Source organism: Mixophyes fleayi, chromosome 4 (assembly GCF_038048845.1).
Source record: "Mixophyes fleayi isolate aMixFle1 chromosome 4, aMixFle1.hap1, whole genome shotgun sequence".
Lineage (NCBI taxonomy): Eukaryota > Metazoa > Chordata > Amphibia > Anura > Limnodynastidae > Mixophyes > Mixophyes fleayi.
Genome location: NC_134405.1, coordinates 406,757 through 427,500, shown reverse-complemented (window position 1 = coordinate 427,500; position 20,744 = coordinate 406,757). Strand labels below are relative to the sequence as shown.

General features: G+C 45.3%; 1 protein-coding gene across 2 annotated transcripts in view; it reads right to left on the bottom strand.

Moving 5' to 3' along the window:
• The window catches only part of LOC142150911 (sodium/potassium-transporting ATPase subunit beta-2-like), a 46,984-nt gene that overhangs the window by 5,808 nt on the left and 20,432 nt on the right, over nucleotides 1-20,744 (bottom strand). For both annotated transcript variants that reach the window (XM_075206088.1, XM_075206089.1), the window contains exons 2-4: nucleotides 17,039-17,167; nucleotides 16,237-16,344; nucleotides 10,552-10,754 (exon numbers count right to left, since the gene is read on the bottom strand). In XM_075206088.1, coding sequence (XP_075062189.1) covers nucleotides 10,552-10,754; nucleotides 16,237-16,344; nucleotides 17,039-17,167 — 440 coding nt within the window. The remainder of the gene's footprint in view (nucleotides 1-10,551; nucleotides 10,755-16,236; nucleotides 16,345-17,038; nucleotides 17,168-20,744) is intronic.

The window sequence follows — 20,744 nt, the reverse complement described above, 5'->3', positions numbered from 1 at the left end:
AGAGACAGAGAGAGAGAGAGAGAGAGTGTATGGGATGATAAATACACACCAAAGAGAGTCAGAGAGAAACAGACAGAAGAGGAAAAAGAAAGTGTGAGAGAAATAGAGAAAGGGGGAGTGTAAAGAGTGAGTGATTGAGAAAGGAAAAGAGAGAGTGACAGACAGATCAATAGAGAGATAAAAGGGAGATATATGGAGTGAGTCAATAAGGAACGTTTCTGCCGGATTTCTGTTTATCATTAGCATAAATTACTCTGCGCGTGCTCAGAACCGGATGACACGCAACAGAACAGCTTCAACAGCTACAGCCCACAATTTCTGGGAGGGCACAGGGTGTGGAAGGGACGGATGCACGTAGGCAATATACAGTAAGGGCATTCACTAGCAACCACTTCCAAGTCAACCTCAGGCGCACACAAAAGTTTGCCAGTTTTCTGCTGTATTTCGTGCTCCAAATGGGGGGCTAGTTTAAGTACCGAATACTAATGCTGACAGCTGAGTATGTATGCGAAAACATGTAAAAATGTACTTTATATTCAGTAGATGTGGCTGGATCACTTATAAATAACTTATTGTAAAACTGTATTGCATTTAGTGGCGCAGTGCGCTGCTGTATATTATTGCAAATAATATATTTTTTTTATATTTCTGTATTGGAAATGTATTGATGTCTGATGCAGTAGCTATATGTTGGAGGAAATCGGTTTTGTAACTTCTAAAGGCAGACTAATTGCATCCTAATTAAGTATTTTCATCTCAATGACCAAGACCTCTTTTAGCTTGAATGCACAGGAGGTGGGTCTTTATCTTTCCGTCCTATATAGTGTCCTTATTGTGTGTTAGAACCTGTCTAAATAATGCAACCAGCAAGTAATTTAGGAAATCACAGAATGATGTGAATTTAAGATTAGATTAGATTTGAGTATATATTACATCCTGTTGGTAAATATTCAATGTAATATCTCAGACATTGTGGTGCCAGTTTGGAAGAGGGCTGGGTTACCACCTGCCAACATATGTGTCAATCTGTATAAAAAGAACCCTGTTTGACCTTTTAAGGACTTAATGAGCAATAAAACATCACTGCTTGAAGATTCTACCTACGCCTCTTGCCTGCTGTATCCTGTGATGGACAGATAAGAGCTTACACTCTAATCCATTCCCCCACTGTCCTGTGTTGCCCCCAGTACATCTGTGTCAACTCTCTGCCTATTACCGCGCAGTCCTGACCCATAGTAATTGGTCAGGAGATATCAGCCAACCCAGAGCAAAGAAGCGATGTAGTAGCTATACCAGCTACCCCATAAGTAAGTAGATCTAGGCGGCACAAAGGCCTAGTGGTAGCGGAAAGGTTCTCCTACAACTATTGTGCAGTTGGCAATCGCAGTGGGCGAGTGTCTGGTGACAAGGAGACACCAGTTTGAGTGGTCATTAGCAGTTACTGACAGTGGGGAAGAAATCCAGATAAACTGTGCAAGAAGAACATCCCTCCATTTGCCACACCAGGTGGCAAAGTAAGCTCATCCGATCACAGATTATAACTGGTGATAAGCGGTGGGACAATCCTTTTTTTGGAGTCCAGTTTTGGAGAGCCAAGTGAAGAGTACCTGCAGCAGAGGAGAATGCACAGGATCCATAAATAGAGTGCAATGTCCAAGGCCGACCTTGAGATCCTGTGGCAAGCAAAGAACATTGAAATTCCAACCTATGTGACAAGGAGCGAAATGATAAAGGCGCTAGTGACATGGAGTGAGCAGCATCTTCTCTTGGTCACTGTCTCAATCATCTTCCTCATCCGCTGACCAGCACAGGTCAGCGGATGAGGAAGATGATTGAGACAGTGACCAAGAGTAGATGCAAACGCCAAATTTAGAGGTATCTGCAGCAACGTCCCAAAACCCAGCCCCTGTTCCCAGAAAGTTCAATATCCTGATGAGGGCAACTTTTCTGTACTAATGCAGCATATGACAAGATCAGGCCAGCCCAGTTTGTTAATCTGTGGGCCATTTGAGCATTGGCACCCTCAGTTAATAAATGCTGCCCGGTGATCAGATTCAGTTTTTTGTAGTGTCCAGAGAGGGAGGGGAGGTGGCAGCTCACAGGACGTGTGAAACAGCTGTGGACCCAGTAATATCAAAAAAGAGTGACAGGAATTAATAAAAAGGAGGGTTAGGACTCTCTACATTCAGGAGGAGGACTCTGTTTACTGACCATTATTCCAGCACCTCTCCAATCCAGACTGAATGGCACAGAAACAGCTGGTGGTAGACCACTGATGTCGTGTTCTACCTCCACCCCATGGTCGGGGGGAGGGGGGGCATGACCTAGGGAGAGTGCAAGGATCGGGTAACTTTGCGGAAGAGACAAAAAGTGACTCCCGGAAGGGAGGAGGTTGTTGTTGGAGTCTTGGAAGAGCAAGGACTTGGACTGATTAAGAGTAACCCTATTCTCTCAGGGCCAGAAAGGATTGCTAAGGGCAGGAGCTTCTTCAGAGAGAACGGGAAGTGTACCTCTATGACTGATTCTGTCCATTATACTAATCCATCGGCAGACACTCATAGTTTCTGGGGAATTGGTGAGCCTATATCGGTAGGGAGACATAGATACACAGAACCACTTTACAGACCAGAACCTCTGGCCCACTTGGATTGCCATCTGTGGACTTTATTGCTGGGAATTTGTACCTGCTGAGAGATAACCTGCTGGGGACTGTTTTTGGGTGTTTTCACTTGCACTTGTGATTTTCTGATACCTGTTATAGTTGGTGGGGGAAAATGTTTCTCCTTGGGTAGCACTGTTGTATTTTACTGAGTGTGTATACTTTGTTTAATAAAAGGGGTTATTATTAGAGATGAGCGGGCTCGGATTCCCCTAATCCGAGCCCACCCGAACAGTGCGGATCCGAACGGGATCCGAGCACTGTTCGGATATTTCCGGCGGGCAAAAAAATGAAAACGAGGCTCTGTCGTCCAAGTCTCGCATCGAATCTCGCGAGGGGTGGGAGGGAGGGCCCAGAACAATTCCATCTTGTACCTCTTTTTTTGGCATTATGTGCTCAAGCTACCTCGGTGCAACCTTTTGGCCTAAAAACAATATTGTGAGGTGTTCAGAATAGACTGGAAATTAATGGAAATGATTGTTATTGAATGTTATTGAGGTTAATAATAGCGTAGGAGTGAAAAAAACCCCACAAAACTGTTTTTTAGCACTTTTTATGTTTTTTTTTAAAAATAAATCCGAATCCAAAACCTTAAATCCGAACCAAAACCTTTCGTCAGGTGTTTTGCAAAACAAATCCGAACCCAAAACCTCAAGCAAATCCGAATCCAAAACACAAAACACGAGACACCAAAAGTGGCCGGTGCACATCCCTAGTTATTATATCTTTCCTGCCTCCTAACCTGTGGACCTGGGAACCTAGAGGGCCAGGTATCTAGAGAACTACGGTTCCAAACCCGGTGTCCTCACACAGCAACTGGAGTTCCTGGGAGACAGAACTGAGGTGAAGTGGCTGCTTATTATCAAGTTGTGGGGGGAACAGGTTGGTACCAGCTCCTGCAGCATCCCATGAACAGTCATCTGCTGCACCCAGATTAGGACATAACAATGTTGGAGATATTCATGGACATTTGCAGGTGTTTGAAATGTCCTGTTGTCTCCATGATTTTCCCAAAAAGGAGTGGGTCAAGTATTTGGTTCCGACGCTGGAAGGCCATACAGTTCAGGTCCATTGTGGAGTGGCCCCAGAGGACTGTATAGACTATGACGTGGTTTAATGTCCCTCTTTAAGTGCTATGTTATTACTCCGGAAAGTTTCGGAACTTGACTAAAAGCCTTCACATCAGCCATGAGAAATTTGCCACCCAGTTGCTGCAGTTGGCAAGGAGATGGATTAATTGAGCACTTCTGCCTCACAGCACTGGGTTCATGAGTTCAATTGCTAACCATGGCCTTATCTCTGTGGAGTTTGTATGTTCTCCCCGTGTTTGCATGGGTTTCCTCCGGGTACTCTGGTTTCCTCCCACACTCCAAAAACATACTGGTAGGAAAATTGACCGTAGTCTCTCTCACTCTCTGTGTTAGAGAATTTAGACTGTAAGCTCTAATGGGGCAAGGACTGATGTGAATAAGTACTCTGTACAGTGCTGCGGAATTAGTGGTGCTATATAAATAAAATGATGACGATGATGATGATGGGTCTGGCGCCAAGTCCTGGGAAGTGGACTTAATGTACAGAGAGCAGTTTCAATGCTAGTGTGTATTGGGTATCTGATCGTAGCCCAGCAACAATGGAAGCAATGGCCCAGTTGGTGGATATGTATGGGGCAATTCGGCTACACTGGCAGAAGCACCAATCTAGCATCCAGCCCGAAAGGACTGTACGAACAGGGGAGCAACCCTCTTCTGTTCATCAGCCCGCCAAGCAAGTAACCACAAAGCTGAGTGCTTCTATCCAGCCCCCATTCCTCTTTCCCTGGAAGTTATCAGAGACCACCAGAGCCCTGGCTGAAGAGAAAGTGTTATGGCTGTGGAAAAATCGACCACCTGAGGATGGACTGTCCCACAACCTAAACCCCCCAGACTCCTGCCCCTCAGACAAGTCGGCCAGGCACCAGGACTAGGATAACTGGTGAAGAGGAGCCCAAATACACTTTTCCTACACAAGCCAGTCCAGAGGAGTGTGGAGGTGAGGAAAGCGACACAGCGGAGAGAGTGACTTGTTTGACCAAGAGACCCCCCAAAAACGGTCCAAGTGGCACCGCTACAGGGAGAAGGATTTAGAGATTCAGGGGCCTTCATTACTATAGGGAGCCCCCATCTTATTGATCCTGCCACAGTATTGCTGGTTCGCACTGCCAATGTTACTGTGTCAGATGGACTGGAAAGGGAAGTGCCTGTAGGAAGAGTCTATCTGGACTGGGGAGATGGCCACGATTAACAAGATGTTGCCGTTATGAATGGTCTCCCCACCGATCTGATCTTGGGTTACGAGGTTGGAGATGGAATTGTGACCGCATTTCTCAACTTCATTAGCTGAAGCCAGGCTGCCAGACTACAGTCTTCAGGATCTAGGTCTGCACAACCCAGCCCAGACGAAAAGATCACAGGTGATAGCAAATAGCTTTCACAAGCAGCCACACCATCAGCCAGCCCAGAGGAAATGACTCAAGTTGCTAAAACTTCACGAACCGGCCAGCTCTTTGCCTCTGGAAAGACTATGTCCACTAGCAGCGCAAAGGATGTTGCCTCCAGTCAATCTGATCTTGTGAGGCTGCCTGGTGATGCTCCTTTCCCTAGCAATATGCCAGCTCCGTCGGTGAGTACAGCTGACCACAGTAACCTACCTTTAACTGACTCCAATTTGAATGAACTTAGTAACCCCAACATAAACCCCCACTTAGATGACAGCTGCAGGGAAGAGTTCAGGGAGGCTCAGCTCTGATCCCTCACTGGAAGGCATGAGGTGCCAAGCTAGTAGCGGCCTTTCAGAACGGGAGGTAGGGAGCGTTACCTGGTGTAAAAAGGTCCGGGAGCAAGTTCAACAGGTGGTGCCATGGAGCTTTCGCTTGCAACTGATGTCAGTTGCCCACAAAATTGTTATGGCTGGACACCAGAGGAGAGACTGAACACTGAATCTCCTGACACAAAACTTTTTCTGGACTGGAATGTTAGTTAATGTCCGAGCCTACTGTAAGTCCTGTGATGTGTGTCAGCGGCTTTGGCGTCCCAGTGCTCATGCTGCCCTCAGGTCCTTGCCAATAGATGGGGAAAGTTTCCAGCGAGTGGCTGTTGATATTTTAGGTTCCCTACCTGTGCACATTAAATCGGGAAGAGATATATCCTCAATGTGGTGGACTACGCCACAAGGTACTCTGGGGCTGTAGCTCTGTTCTCCATAACTGTGGAAAAGGTAGCGGATGTACTGTTAGATATATTTAGCAGAGTAGGGTTCCCTAGTGAGATCCTAACCAATCAAGGGACAACGTTCATGAGTAAACTGGTCAGTGTCTCTGGGCAAAATGCGGAGTAAGGCAACTCCATGCCACCCCCTACCATCCCCAGACTAATGGACTGTGCGAGCGGTTCAATGGCACTCTGAAGCATATTCTATGAGTATTTCTAACCTGGGAGGGTGGGAACTGGGAACGCTTCATGCCATACCTCCTGTTTGCTTATTGGGAGATGTCACAGGAGTCTGCTGGTTTCAGCAGCTTTGAATTACTTAATTGCCAGATAGTACGGGGACCTCTGGACCTGTTCCGAGAGTCTTGGGAAGGGCAGGTATCCACCCAGAATGTCTCTGTAGTGGAGTGTGTGTTAAAGCTCAGAGATATGTTAGAATATCTCATGGGGCTCGTGTAAGAAAACCTAGTGGAATTGCAGACCAAGTAGTGAACTTGGTATGATCAGGGCGCGCACTTCAGAGTATTTAAGGTAGGGCAATGGGTATTGGCAGATACCACTGACAACGGAGGCTCAAGAATGATCTGCGTTCATCAACCCATTTGACCTGTTTGACTTTAAGTCCATGTCGTTCTGGATAAGGAACGTGCCATCCACCTTCCAGCGTGTGGTTGATTACCTGCTAGAAGGGTGTAAAGCCTTTGCTCAGGCTTGGGTGACATTGCCTTTTTCAGTACGTCCTGGGAGGACCATCTCAAATATTTAGGGCAGGTGTTGGGGAAAATGCAGTTTGCAGGTCTGACCATCAGAGCAGACAAATGTCAAATGGAGATGTCAGAGGTACAGTACCTGGGGCATTGTGTGTGTGTATGGGGTGGGGGGGTAGAGTTAGGCTTGAACCAGCAAAGGTAGAGGCAATTCATAACTGGCCCTGACCCAAAACTCAGAAACAAGTACAGGCTTTTTTAGGGACTGCAGGGTACTATAGACATTCTGTCCCAGACTTCAGTACTGTAGCGAAGCCCATGACAGATCTCACTAAGAAGAAACCCCCCAAAGTAGTTGACTGGACACCCGCTTGTGAGCTGCATTTCAGTCACTAAAGGATGCCCTGGTTCACGCTTCAGTACTAATGGTGCCCAATTATGACAAAGATTTTATTGTACAAACTGATGTGTCACAGTACGGACTGAGAGCAGTGCCCAGCCAGGTGGAGCTGGTCACGAATCAGGGTCTTAGCCCTGTTTACACCACTCGGCGGTACCATATTACCGTACTGTCAGGATCTGCCTGTAGCTTATGCATTACATGCTGCTTTGCCTGGCAGCTCCTGCCTTTTGTCCTTGTTATTATTGCAGCAGTACCTCTGATTACCAGAGGTGCTGCTATTGTGCCTTTCTTGTTTGCTTTAGGGGTTAACCTGTTCACCAATTATCCCATGCACCTGGGTGTGTTCTCATTTCCCCTATATATACCTGTCTCTCCCAGCATTCATTGTTGGTTATTGATGTTACACCCTGTGGTTTCTTCCTCTTGCTTTGCTCCTGTGATTATGCTGCATTGGGATCTCAACATACATTCTGCTGACCTGTTTCATCTGTGAACCTGGTACTTACCTGTGCATTTCCCTGTACTTGCTGCCTGGAATCTTTCCACACCTTCTGTTTACCTGCAACTGCTGTATACCTGGTAATTTCTGCAAGACCATTATTACATCATCTGTTCAGACTCTTCAGCAATAAACTTGTATGTTTTTTCACCTTATTCATGGCTCCTTAGCTGAATTTCTACATTGATTCGTACATCTTCCTCCTCGCCGTATGCAGCATTTTATCCTGGGACAAGCGTGACTTCTGTCTGCAGCACTGGAGGCTGCCATCTTGGGTGAGACATTTGCAAAGCTTCCTACTGAATCTGAACACCTGATCCCATTCTCCAATTGGTTTCCTCTGCAGACTATAAGAGTCCCCTCCTACACTCCGCAAGTTGGCAGTGCAACACCTCCTAGTTCCAGATCTACAAGTTGCTGTTTTGGCTTCTCCAGACTATCTGCTGTATACAGATCTCTACCCTTCGTGTGTATTCAGCCTCATCTTGATTACTGCTTCTCCTCCCGCTGTGTACAGATCTTCATCATTACCTCTGTTACCTCAACCTGCTGTTATGTTATGTACATCTCTCAGTGAGTTCAACTTCTTCTGTTGGCATTATGTGAACTGCAAACATTAACCATTGTGTGAATTCAACTTCATATGTTGTCATCTGAATATCAACTATTAACCAATTGTGAGAATTCAGCTTCATTCTACCGCTGAAATAAATACCTTGGTTTGTTATTCCTTGTGTAGCTTCACCTTCTTTGTACCTGCAAGCAAGCTCTATGAGCAAGTCATTTATCCATCCCCCCAGTTTCCACTACACTCCTGCCACAGCTAGTCCCTGGGATCCCGAGACGAATCCCAGAAACTCTATTGCCGTGACAGAGCTAGATGAACAGGAGCAACCTGTGGCCTGTTTGAGTAGAAAATTGTTAAACTGGGAGGTGGGATATGCCACAATTGAGAAAGAATGTTTGGGCAGTGAAGAACCTTTAAACTTATTTGTATGGATGATATTTTACAGTGGTGACTGACCACAAGCCTTTAAAGTGGCTACAACACACCTCAAGGGAGAATGGAAGACTGTTGTGGGGGAGCCTAGAATTTCAAATGTATGACTTTCAAAATGTTCACAAGCAAGAAAAGGCCCACAGCAACGCGGATGGACTGTCTCGGCAGGAAGAGTCGAATCCCCTGGGTCATCATGGGGGTATGACCCACTGGTTGTCCACATGGACAAGGGTGGGAAGGAGTGTGAATGCACAAGAAGGGGGTTATTAACTTTCCATAATAAATAGTTTTCATACTATATCTTAGAAACTGTCTGAATAATGCAGCTAGAAAGTAATTTAGGAAATCACAGAAAGATGTGAATTTTGTTAAGTTAAATTGTGTTAAATGCAAGATTAGAGAATATTACATCCTGATGGTAAACATTTAATGTAATATCTTAGACATTGTGGTGCCAGCTAGGGATGGGGCTGGGTTACCTACTGCCAACATTTGTGTCAGAACCTGTATAAAAACAGCCCTGTTTCACCATGTTATGGTATTATACTATCTGATCTTCTGTAGATCGCTAGTACCTCAAACTAGCGTGTAACTGTCCTTTTAGGGACATATTGAACAATAAAATATCACCGCTGCCCAACTGCATAGTAAGCACCAGACAACTCACCACAAGGAGGCGCTGTAACAGCTATACCAGCTATCTCAGAAAAGTAAGCGGTTCTAGGCGCCACAAAGCAGCCTAGTGGTGGCAGCAAGGATCTCCTACAAATATTGTGCAATTGGCATTCGCAGTTGGTGAGTGTCTGGTGACAAGGTGACATCAGTAGGAGAGAGAGAGAGAGAGAGAGAGAGAGAGAGAGAGAGAGAGAGAGAGAATAACTAGCTAACAAGATGCCCAGCCCAACTAGCAAACTTTTGCCAGGGTGTTTCTGACTCCTGTTGGAGATGGCAGAATGCCCGGGGCACTACTATGCATATCTGGTGGGATTGTGAGATACTCAGACCTTTCTGGTCCAAGGTCATGGAGGTCTCTGCTGAAATATTAGGAGATGATGTTCCTGATAGTCCCGCCTTCTGGCTTCTCAACAAGATCGACGTTCCAATTTCCAGGTTTAAAAAAAAACATTTTACGTTATCTGATTTCGGCTGCGAAAGCAGTGATTCCAACCCATTGGAGATCTCCTAACCCCCCAACCATCCGGGAGTGGTTCCAGAGATTGGAGTTTTATAGAGTTATGGATGAGCTTTTACTTTCATCTGCTGATAAAGTTACTGAATATTACTCCATTTGGAGCCCATGGCTCGAATTCCAGGACTCCGATAAATTTAATCATTTAAACAAACCAGTTCTCTCACCTACTCTCCTTGCTAGGACTTGAATTGTTTATTTACATAATCTGTACTAGGAAACATTGCCCCCCCCCTTACCTATCCCCGTCTCTGTCTTTTCCTTTTTCTCTCTTTCTTCTTCTTCTATTATAACATTTATTTGAATGTGTTATTATGACATTTTGTATTAATGAGGTGGTTTTGTTACCCACTTATCTGTTCTTGTGAATCTCTGTTGAAACTGCCTTAAAAACTTCAATAAAGATAAATATTATAAAACTGCTGGAGAATTTGGTTTCTATACCGGTTGCTCCGGTTGGCCTTGGACAAGTCATACAAGATAAAGGTTGGAAATCAGAGTAATGTATAAGCAGGAGAGAAGGGGCGTGTCATGTATGGACAGTTGATAAAGAGGAAGGTTGCATGTATGACAGTGAGAATGTATAGACATATGAGATGATAGGCAGTTGTGGAAATGGGGGTGTATATGGTGGCAGCCATTCCTCCTCTTCTCTTACTGCCTTCATTGTAACATTATAACATTCTATTCAATTACATTTTCCATACCACCACTTCTAAATTTCCACTTCGACAACTGATGATAGGGGAATGTGACGGGAGAGAGAGTTGGTGCTACGTATGGACAGAGGGAATAGAGGAAGTGTAATGAGTGGACAGAGACCTAGATATGACATTACACAGGTCTTACCTTGTTCATTTTGATGAGGACACATGGCGCTCCACTTGAATATCCGTAAGTTGGGTCAATACCAGAACACTCTCCGAGTTGGTCCCTTATAAATTGGCAAGCTTTCTTGGGGTAATTCCTCACATCTCCAGTGTCTGTCTGCTCATTGTAGACACCGCTGGTGCAAACGGTACCTCTCTGCTGCTGCACCGTCTCATTATAGTCTGGAATGGAGTAAAAACGTAAACATTACAGAGAGAGGAAGACAAAGGGTATAAGGCAGAAGAGAGTGAGAGGGGATGTGTAAGAAGAGCGAGGCGGACAACAGAGAATTGGAAGCTCAGGAGCTAGCACATGTACAGTGTATGTAGTATATAAATATACTAGAGATGCTCACTGACCCCCGTGTTTTGGTTTTGGATCTGGATTACCGTTGTGTTTTGGTTTTGCCAAACCACCCTTGCGTGTTTTGGTTTTGTTTTGCTATTTTGTTGAAAAAATCAATGTTTTTGGGCATAAAATAACCAAATTTAGTGCTCCACCTGTTTCTTGGATAAGTAATGTAATTGTAAAGCTAATAAATTATCCAAAAAACAGTTTAATTCCTGGTAGGTCATCATTAATTCTACACACATACCAGATTGTCTTCCTCTCCATCTATGCATATTGGCAATGCAGCCATCGTCTTTGGGTGTATATTACACCCTACACTTCTAGTTAAATATGTAAAGAAATGGACAAAGGCAGTTTGGTTTTTGTCTCTATAGGCCCCCCTCCACTTGTAGAAAATATTCAAAAATTCAGCCGTTATAGACTGTACAATATTAATTGAAATGGACAAAGGCAGTTTGGTTTCTGTCTCTATAGGCTCCCCTCCACTTGTAGAATATAGTAAAAAAATCAGTTGTTATAGACTGTACAATATTAAAAGAAATGGACAAAGACAGTTTGGGGTCACTCTGTCTATGACACCCTACCCATAATGAGAAATTGCCAAAACAGCAGCCTTTCAAGACGGTACGTGATATGGAAATGCCCCAAGTCCCTTTCCTCTTTGGGGGTAGATTGCACCCTACACTTAAATAGAAAGTTTTAAAAAGATGTTATCATCTGGAGCTTCATCATCACCCTCATCAGTGTGTACGTCATCATCACAGACTATCAATTCATTGCCGCTTGAATCTGCCATTAGAGAACAGTCAGTGCTTGGATGTCTTGGATGGTGAAGGCCTTCCTTGTGGAAGATGTAGTTCATTTTTATAAACATCATTTTCTCCACATTTTTGGGAAGTAACCTTCTACGGCGATCACTGACTAAGTTCCCGGCTGTGCTGAACACTCGTTCAGAGTACACACTGGAGGGTGGGCAGCTTAGGTATTGCAAAGCAAGTTTTTTACATGGGTTTCCAAATGGCCTGCTTTTCTTCCCAGTAAGGAAAGGGACTGTCTGACATTTCCATATCAATTACCTCTTGAAAATAATCCTCCACCATCCTTTGCATGTTAATACTCATATTGGATGGAGTTATGGGCAAGGTCACACATTTTTTGGAAAAATCCTTCAAGCCAGCCCAGATGATAAACTGTTCTGGTCTGCCCTGTGCGTCTTCCCTGCTTCTTTTTGGAAAATTTAATTTTTTACGAGCAGCAGCAGCTTGAGAAACTGAAGGAGGAAACGTTGTGAAGCCAAGGCCCAGTTCAGCGGACAACTTACTGAGCAATAGCTCCTTGCAAAAGTTCACATCTCGGTCATTTTGAAGCAAAGACTCAATGTAGGTCTTAAACCTTGGATCAAGCACAGTGGCCAAAACGTAGTGATCCGAGTTCAAGATCTTAATAACTCGAGGATCATTGTGAAGCAAATTAAGTACTTGATTGACAAGGCCAACATACTTTGCGGTATTGCTTGCTTTCATCTCCTCCTTCAGTTTCTCAAGCTGCTTTTCCAATAGTCTAATTAAAGGAATGACTTGGCTCAAACTAGCAGAATCTGCACTCACTTCACAACTTCAAATGGTTTCAGCACCTTGCACAGCACTGTAAGGATTCCCCACTGTGCAAGAGTGAAATACATCCCCCCTCCTTTCCCAATGTCATGGCTTGTGCAATATGCTTGGATGGCTTTGCGCTGTTCCTCCATCCTCTGAAGCATGTACAGGGTGGAATTCCACCTAGTTACCACCTCCTGCTTAAGTTGGTGGCAGGGCAAGTTAAACCGCTCTTGGAGCTGCTGCAATCTCCTACATGCTGTGGCCGAATGCCTGAAATGGCCTGAAATCTTACGGGCCACCGAAAGCATCTCCTGCACCTCACGGTTATTTCTTAGGAAGCTCTGCACCACCAAGTGGATGGTGTGAGCAAAACAGGGAATGTGATGTAAATCACCCAGCTCTAATGCTCGCACTATATTGTTGGCGTTATCAGAAATGACATATCCTGGGGAGAGTCCAAGTGGTATAAGCCATGTATCAATCACATATCTTAGTTTGCGTAACAAATTGTCAGCTGTATGCCTGTTAGTGAAGCCAGTGATACAAAGAGTGGCCTGCCTGTGACAAATGTTACGTAGTGGTGTACATTCTGCTGCTGTTCCTGCTGGTGAAGGTGAATGACCAACCCAGTGGGCTGTCACAGTCATATAGTCTTTGGTTGGCCCACTTCCACTTGTCCACATATCTGTGGTTAAGTGGACAGTGGGCAGAATGGCATTTTTCAGCGCAATCTCTACATTTGTACACACTTGTTGGTATAGTTGAGTAATAGTTTTACGGGAAAAATGGTGTCGCAATGGAATTCTGTAACGCGGACACAATACCTCAATTAACTGTGAAAAACCAGCTGCGTTTATTGTGGAGATTGGATGCATATCTAACACTAACATTGCAGCCATGGCGTCTGTGATTCGCTTGGCGACTGGGTGACTGCTGTCATATTTGCGTCCCCTAGCAAATGATTGTTTCACAGTTACTTGTTGAAATGTAGGACTGCTCTTTTTTTGGCCTTCCTCTGGGCTGACGATTCACCCCCAGCAGCAGCAACTGCAGCAGCAGTGGGACTAACGCTTTCTTCAGAGGAATCAATTATAGTGCAGGAGTCATCCAGCCTTAATAATTGGGATACAGGGCTAACTCTGAGCGCTACTGAGGATATTGATGAGGATGGTGTGGTGGGTGTATTTTGTAGCCATCGGGATGTTGGTGACCGGAGGGTCCTAGCTGATGATGGAGTGCTTGTAATTTTTTTGGAAGAACTTTCAGCTTTTCCCAAAACTTTGCCATGAACTCTCGCCAAATGGTGTAACATAGACGAGGTTCCAAGATGGTTAACGTCCCTCCCGCGACTGACTGTGGCTTGACATACACTACAAATGGCTATACAATTGTTGTCTGGATGTGGGTAGAAATAATTCTACACATAAGAAGTGGATTTTTTTGTTTTATGGCCAGGCATGACAATGGCCTTTTACTTGTCATGTGCCAGAACTGCTGCCACTGGTGCAGGACTTACACAAACAACCTCATCAACATCTTCATTTACGCCCTCGTCGCCTTCACAAATCTCACCCTCATCCTCTTCTAATTCAAAGTGGAATCCTCAATTTGTGTATCACCAGCTACACTCGGGCTGCTCAGGCACACATCAGCAGAACTGCTGGAAGGGCCCTTCTTTATGGGTACACTAACAGAATGCTCACGATTAGACATACCACTGTTGGATGGACTCTCCACAGGGATTGTTGTCATTTCTGATTCAGAGCATACATTATCCTCTAATGCCTTACTGTTTTCTTGCAGCTCGGCTTTGACGCGTAACAGTAGTTGTGCACCACTTTCAGACTCCAAATTACTTGGTCTTGCTTGGTCACGATTGACCGTACAGGAAGAAGGCTCGGTAACATTTTTGGATCTGCTACTAATAGAGAAAGGCGAAGGCCTCATTCTTTCTTTGCCACTGCGTGTGTAGAATGGCACATTGGCAATTTGTTTTTTATCGGCACTTAACTTTTCCTCAGTTACACTTCTTTTTCGCTTGAACACGGTAAATTTTTTTGGGGTGTGTGTTTTTTTACCTGATTTAACAAGACTATGTACTTTTACATCGCCTTTCACAGATGATGTACTGGGAACACTACCATCGGGACTGGTGTCAGAACCTGGTTGCTGATTCTGCTCATATGTGGACCATTTTAATGAGCCCAAAGCACTTGCAGTGGCAAAAATTGTCTTATATAGATACTGTTACGAGCCGTGGCGGTGCCCAGCCGCCGCGACTCTCCTACCTGCGTCCCGTCCGTCGCTATGGCGACCGGGACATCACTTCCGCCTATGACTCGGCCGTTGCCGGGGCAACGGGTAGACGCTGCAGCGCTACATCCTGGCGGGGAGAAGCCGGGCGCATGCGCTCAAAGAAAACTACACCTGGTGCCTAATTATCTAGGGGCAAGGCTGAGGATAATCAGAGCTAGGCTCTGATTGGATGGGCTGACTACTTAAGGCAATGAGGTCTGCTACCTCATTGCCGGTTATAGCTTCTGTGCTCCAGTCTGCTGACCTGCTTGTTCCCGTTCCTGTATCCTGTACCTACGTTTTGACTTCCCGTGTATGACCCTTGGCTTTGTATTGGACTTCGCTTGTGTTTCCTGTGACCCTGATCCTTGGCTCGTTTACCCGTTCTGCTTCTTTGCCTGTGACCTCTGACCTCAGCTTGTTCATCGTTACTGTTACCTGCTGCCGGCCTTTGACCTCTGCGTGGACCTGACTCTTCTTGCCTGGGTTCTCCCCAGCCGGTACACACCTCACGACCCTCTGTCAGTCTGCAGCCCAGTCTGTCCCCACCATCAGGGGCTCCAGTGAACACCTGACTGGCAGAGTAGACTCCGGGTTGTGTTGTGCCGGCTGGAGGGGTTCCTAACAGATACTGCTGACAAATATTACTTTTTTTGACAGCCAGAAAAATTTATGTAAAACACTGGGGAATATTGGACACCCCAAAAGCACTTGGAGTGCAAAATATTGTTTTAGATATTGCTGACAAATATGACTTTTTTTTGACAGCCAGAAAAATTTGTGTAAAACGCTGGGGAATATGAGACACCCCAAAAGCACTTGGAGTGGCAAAAAAACCCCCAAAAAAACCCTTCTCTATCCTCCTCTATTACTGCTCTAACAATTGCAAATGGTATTAATATTAGAATTGTATAGAATAGAATAGAAACAGTTATGTGTACAATAATTGCTCTGTCCTTGCGCTAATATAGCCTGTGACTTAACCCTGCTCTCTCCCTCTGTCATATGTCGATGGATTGCTGTGGAGGCGGGTATTTATGCTGTTCAAATCTCGCGAAAAACAGTTTAGAAATACGAATACGTCACAATGACGTTTTGCCTCGATTTCGATTCCGAATGGGCGGGAGAGTACCGAGCCTGCTCGGCTCGGTACTCGGATAGGCTAAATTCGGATGATTCGGATCTTGGGGAACCGAGCCTGCCCATCTCTAATATATACACATATACATATATAGACATACACATATATATACACACACATATATATATATATATATATATATATATATATATATATGTATATATATATACATAGCGGCAGAGGGTGTAACACTTTGCACCTTGTAGCAGGAACATTCTATAGCTCTCTGCTCCTACATGAACACTACTATACACGACTAGATGTTAGGTGGCATCTCACCTTGTAGCACAGTATTAAGTCCATCCACATACATCTGCCAGCTTGCGTTCTGTCCAGTCACATTAAAAGCAATATCCAAAGTGTCCAACTTGGGTCGAATCATTACCCCTGGTGCAGAGATAAAAATGGTCAATATCTAAAATGAAATCCTTGAGAAATAACAGATTTAGAGAAAGTGTTTAATATCCGTATGTATCATGCACAACTGTCACTCCTGAAGCCTTCCAGCCTGCTCACTTAACCCGTCCTGAAGGTGGGAAACCCCTAGAGATAATTAATACTTCTACTGCACCATATTCCTATCACTTGTCCACTGTGTTATACCACAGATTTTATCTTGTATTGTGAACTTTATGACATGTCGCCTTGCCATTTGTTCCCCTATGTCTCCCATCACTCAAGTAGATTGCAAGCTCTTCGAGACAGTGGTTTTTCCATCATTGCATTTGTTGCTCCCAATATGTGTTATCTGCCAATATTGTAATCTGTTGTGTACACTGTGTGGTTGTATAGAAATAACCTTCTACATAATGTACATATCGTCCTAGTGACAGGCAGGTGTTAGATCTCTGTTATGTGAGTGTTTAAAGTCATTCAGCGCAGTTTTCCATATGTGATGGAGCAGGAGGTAGTGGTCTAAAGATTACGTATTCCGGAGAGGGAGAAAAGGAACCTTGCACACATTGTATAATCATCATATTTTGGGAGACCTGCTACCTGACATCATTGAGAGCCACCCAAATAAATCCTAATTTCTTGACCTGAGGACCCATTGGCCATATGATCATGGTCAGTGGATTACCTGGATTGACGAGTCGATCTGCATATTTCGGGATATATTCATCGATGGTCTGTAACAACACCCACATACTGAGCGTGAAGACGGCCGTGAGAAAGGCATAAAATACTGTGTAAAATGCCAGGATCAGCACTGGAAAAAGAGCGATAGACCACATTATTAATCACTTTGCTACTTTCTAGATTATGGATGGTAATAACATGACTTCTATAATAATGTTATAATGTTATTACTACTGAAATGTTACAAAGTTACACCTTTTTTTGCTTTCCTTTCCTTAATGAATCAGGCTCTTTAAAGTTACCTTCCCCTCAAATGCAATGTGGTTTTGCAGTGGGGACGTGGGGAAGCGTATCGTGTGATGAAGTTGTTACAAACAACCAGAGAAAAAACAGTGAGGAGTGACAAAAACGGTGTGATATAGTGACAAGGGTGACGTGCAGGGAAAGGTAGTTAGCTTAGACCATCTCTATCCCGTAAGTATTATTTGCAACAAACTCTAGGATTATGTTTCTTATCTGCGTGAAAGCAGGACAACTGAACTATGGTACCAGCGTTTTTTGAAGGAACTGTATGCAGGGGTGCCGAGAGGGGTTGTACAAATTACCAGGGCCTGGCCTGCCTGCATGGCCCTGGCCCTGCACAGTCAGGCAATTCATTTATTCACCAGCGCGTGGTGCGTGCGTACCCGCAATTTTTTTCTGGGGGGGGGGGCTTGTGAACAGGGAGGGAGTGAGCAAGCTGCGGTTAGCAGCTCCCAGTCCATGGACAGTGGCATCACACACTATCCATATATATAGCAGCCTGGAGAGGAGGGAGAAGGAATTCCAGCTCTGCACCAGCTGAGCTTTGGTAAGTATGGGGGAAATATGATGTGACTGTTTGGGTGGCGTGATTTAGCTGTGGGGGTGGAATGTTAAATGTTTTGTTTTATTATGTGTGTGTATATTTCTATATCTATATATATTCATTCATCTGCAGGGCTGCCAAGAGGAATTCAGGGCCCCGGTACAACAAATTCATGGGGCCCCCCTCATAGCTGAGCACGGTAAAAAAAAAATCGGTGTTGTGGTCGTGCATTTGGGGGCGTGGTAAATTCACCATTGGGGCATAGCTAACACATCAAAATCACTCTGCTCTCATTTCGCAGGAGCGTCACATATGTCCAAGCACTCCTGGCTTTCAGGACATCTAGCACCAAAGTGTAGTATAGAAAAAAATGCAATGTGTACTCAAAGAGTTCAGTCTTGGCCTCCACCTTACATTGGGCACAACACTCACCAAAAATTGACATTGTCCATACTAGAATCACAACATTTCACATACTGTCCTCCTCTCTCCTACCTGTTCTTCTCACTTTCACCACCTGTTGCTGCATGTTTCTTTAGTTGCGGCTTGTCTGGATCCTGGAATGCTGGGGGCCCTATTTGGGAAAAAATAGCTACATTTAGATAATTCCAAACAACCCTGGCGTGAAATCAATACCATCCACGATTAATAATTAGGCCTTCCTCCAGCTCCAATATTACAATAATGTGCCCCTTTATCATCGCCATGCCTTATGATCACACTGCGCCCTCCATGCTGCTTTTGCCCCCTTCATCTGGCTCCCCTTCATCACACTATACTATGCTGCTCCCCCCACCTTTTTCAATCCCCCTGTGCCATGCCTTCCCCCCTTTTTAACCCCACTGTGCCATGCTGCCCACCATTTTTTAACCCCACTGTGCCATGCTGCCCCGTTTTTTAACCCCTCTGTGCCCCCCTCATTTTTTAACCCCTGTCATGCTGCCCCCCCCTCATTTTTTAACTTCTCTGTCATGCTGCCCCTCTGCCTGTTTTTAAACCCTCTATGCCCCCCCTCATTTTTTAACCCCTGTCATGCTGCCCCCTCCCTCATTTTTTAACTTCTATGTCATGCTGCTCCCCCCCCCCCCGTTTTTAACCCCTCTATGCCTCCCCTGGTTTTTTAACCCCTGTCATGCTGCCTCCCCATTTTTTAACTCCTCCGTGCCCCCCCTCGTTTTCCTCCCTGCACTTACCTTTTCTCCTTTCTTGGTCTTTTCTGCTGCTTTGTGCTCCAGACTGACTGAATGCTGGGCATGACATGATGACATCACACCTGGCATTCAGACAGTCTGAATGGAGCACAGAGCAGCAGAGAGGAGGGATGCCGGCTCCGCGATCAGGTGAGTATGTTTTGTTTTTTTTTAAAACTAGCCTGCTCCCCCCACCAACGACTGGGCTCCCCCCCATCCCCCTGCCAAAAAAAAAAAGAAAAAAAAAGCAGCAGCGCAAGGGCCTAGGCCGGGCCCCCTGACATGCCCGGGCCCGGGTAATTAGTACCCGCTTCCCCCCCTCTCAGCGGCCCTGTTCATCTGTTCTATCCCCAGGTATGTACAAAAACTGAACATCTCATCTCATCCTCTCTTATTTTCATCTCTGCAACTGTGTCTGTATTTTTTTTTTTTAAAAAAGTATGTAATAGGACTTTGTTACTTTTTTAACCTGTGTTTAGATGCTGCTCATTGAACCAATTTTTTGACCCTGGCCCAGAGCCGGATTTAGACCTCATAGGGCCCTAGGCAGGATAATGTTTTTGGGCCCCCTCCCTGAAACAATCCATAGCACTATATTTTTGCAGCCTACCATATACCCCTATAGTTACGTAGAAGTGAAAGCATGTGCCGCCGCATGCCTACCATATACCCTTATAGTTAAGTAGATATGAAAGCATGTGCCACCGCATGCCTACCATATACCCCTATAGTTAAGTAGATATGAAAGCATGTGCCGCCAAAGGAGGTGAGGGCGTGGCTTGCATCTTTGGGGGCGTACCTAACATGTGAAAAGAGCAAGGCCACCCTGCTGCAGAAAAAGGCACCTCTAAATAATTACCAAGCAGTCCCGTTTTTTTAAGTAGTTGGGTCAAAACAACTTAATAAATATTGAAGTCAGGGCAGAAATACTTACTTAAGTTGTTTGCAAAAATAATACGCATAAATCCAAGTATGTGCTCTTGTCCCTCTATCATCACACTGTGCCCCTTCATTGTCACTTTTGCCCCTTCACAATATCACATGTGCCCTTTCACCATCACCTCTGTGCCCATCACCACCTCTGTGCCAATCACCATCACCACCTCTGTGCCAATCACCATCACCACCTCTGTGCCCTTCACCATCACCACCTCTGTGCCAATCATCATCACCACTTCTGTGCCAATCACCATCACCAATTCTGTGCCAATATCCATCACCACCTCTGTGCCCTTCACCATCACCACCTCTGTGCCAATCACCATCACCACCTCTGTGCCCTTCACCATCACCACCTCTGTGCCAATCACCATCACCACCTCTGTGCCCTTCACCATCACCACCTCTGTGCCCTTCACCATCACCACCTCTGTGCCAATCACCATCACCACTTTTGTGCCAATCACCATCACCTCTGTGCCCATCACCATCACCACCTCTGTGCCCATCACCATCACCACCTCTGTGCCAATCACCATCACCACCTCTGTGCCCTTTCACCATCACCTCTGTGCCCATCGCCACCTCTGTGCCAATCACGATCACCACTTCTGTGCCCATCACCACCTCTGTGCCAATCACCATCACCACCTCTGTGCCCTTCACCATCACCACCTCTGTGCCCATCACCATCACCACCTCTGTGCCCTTCACCATCACCACCTCTGTGC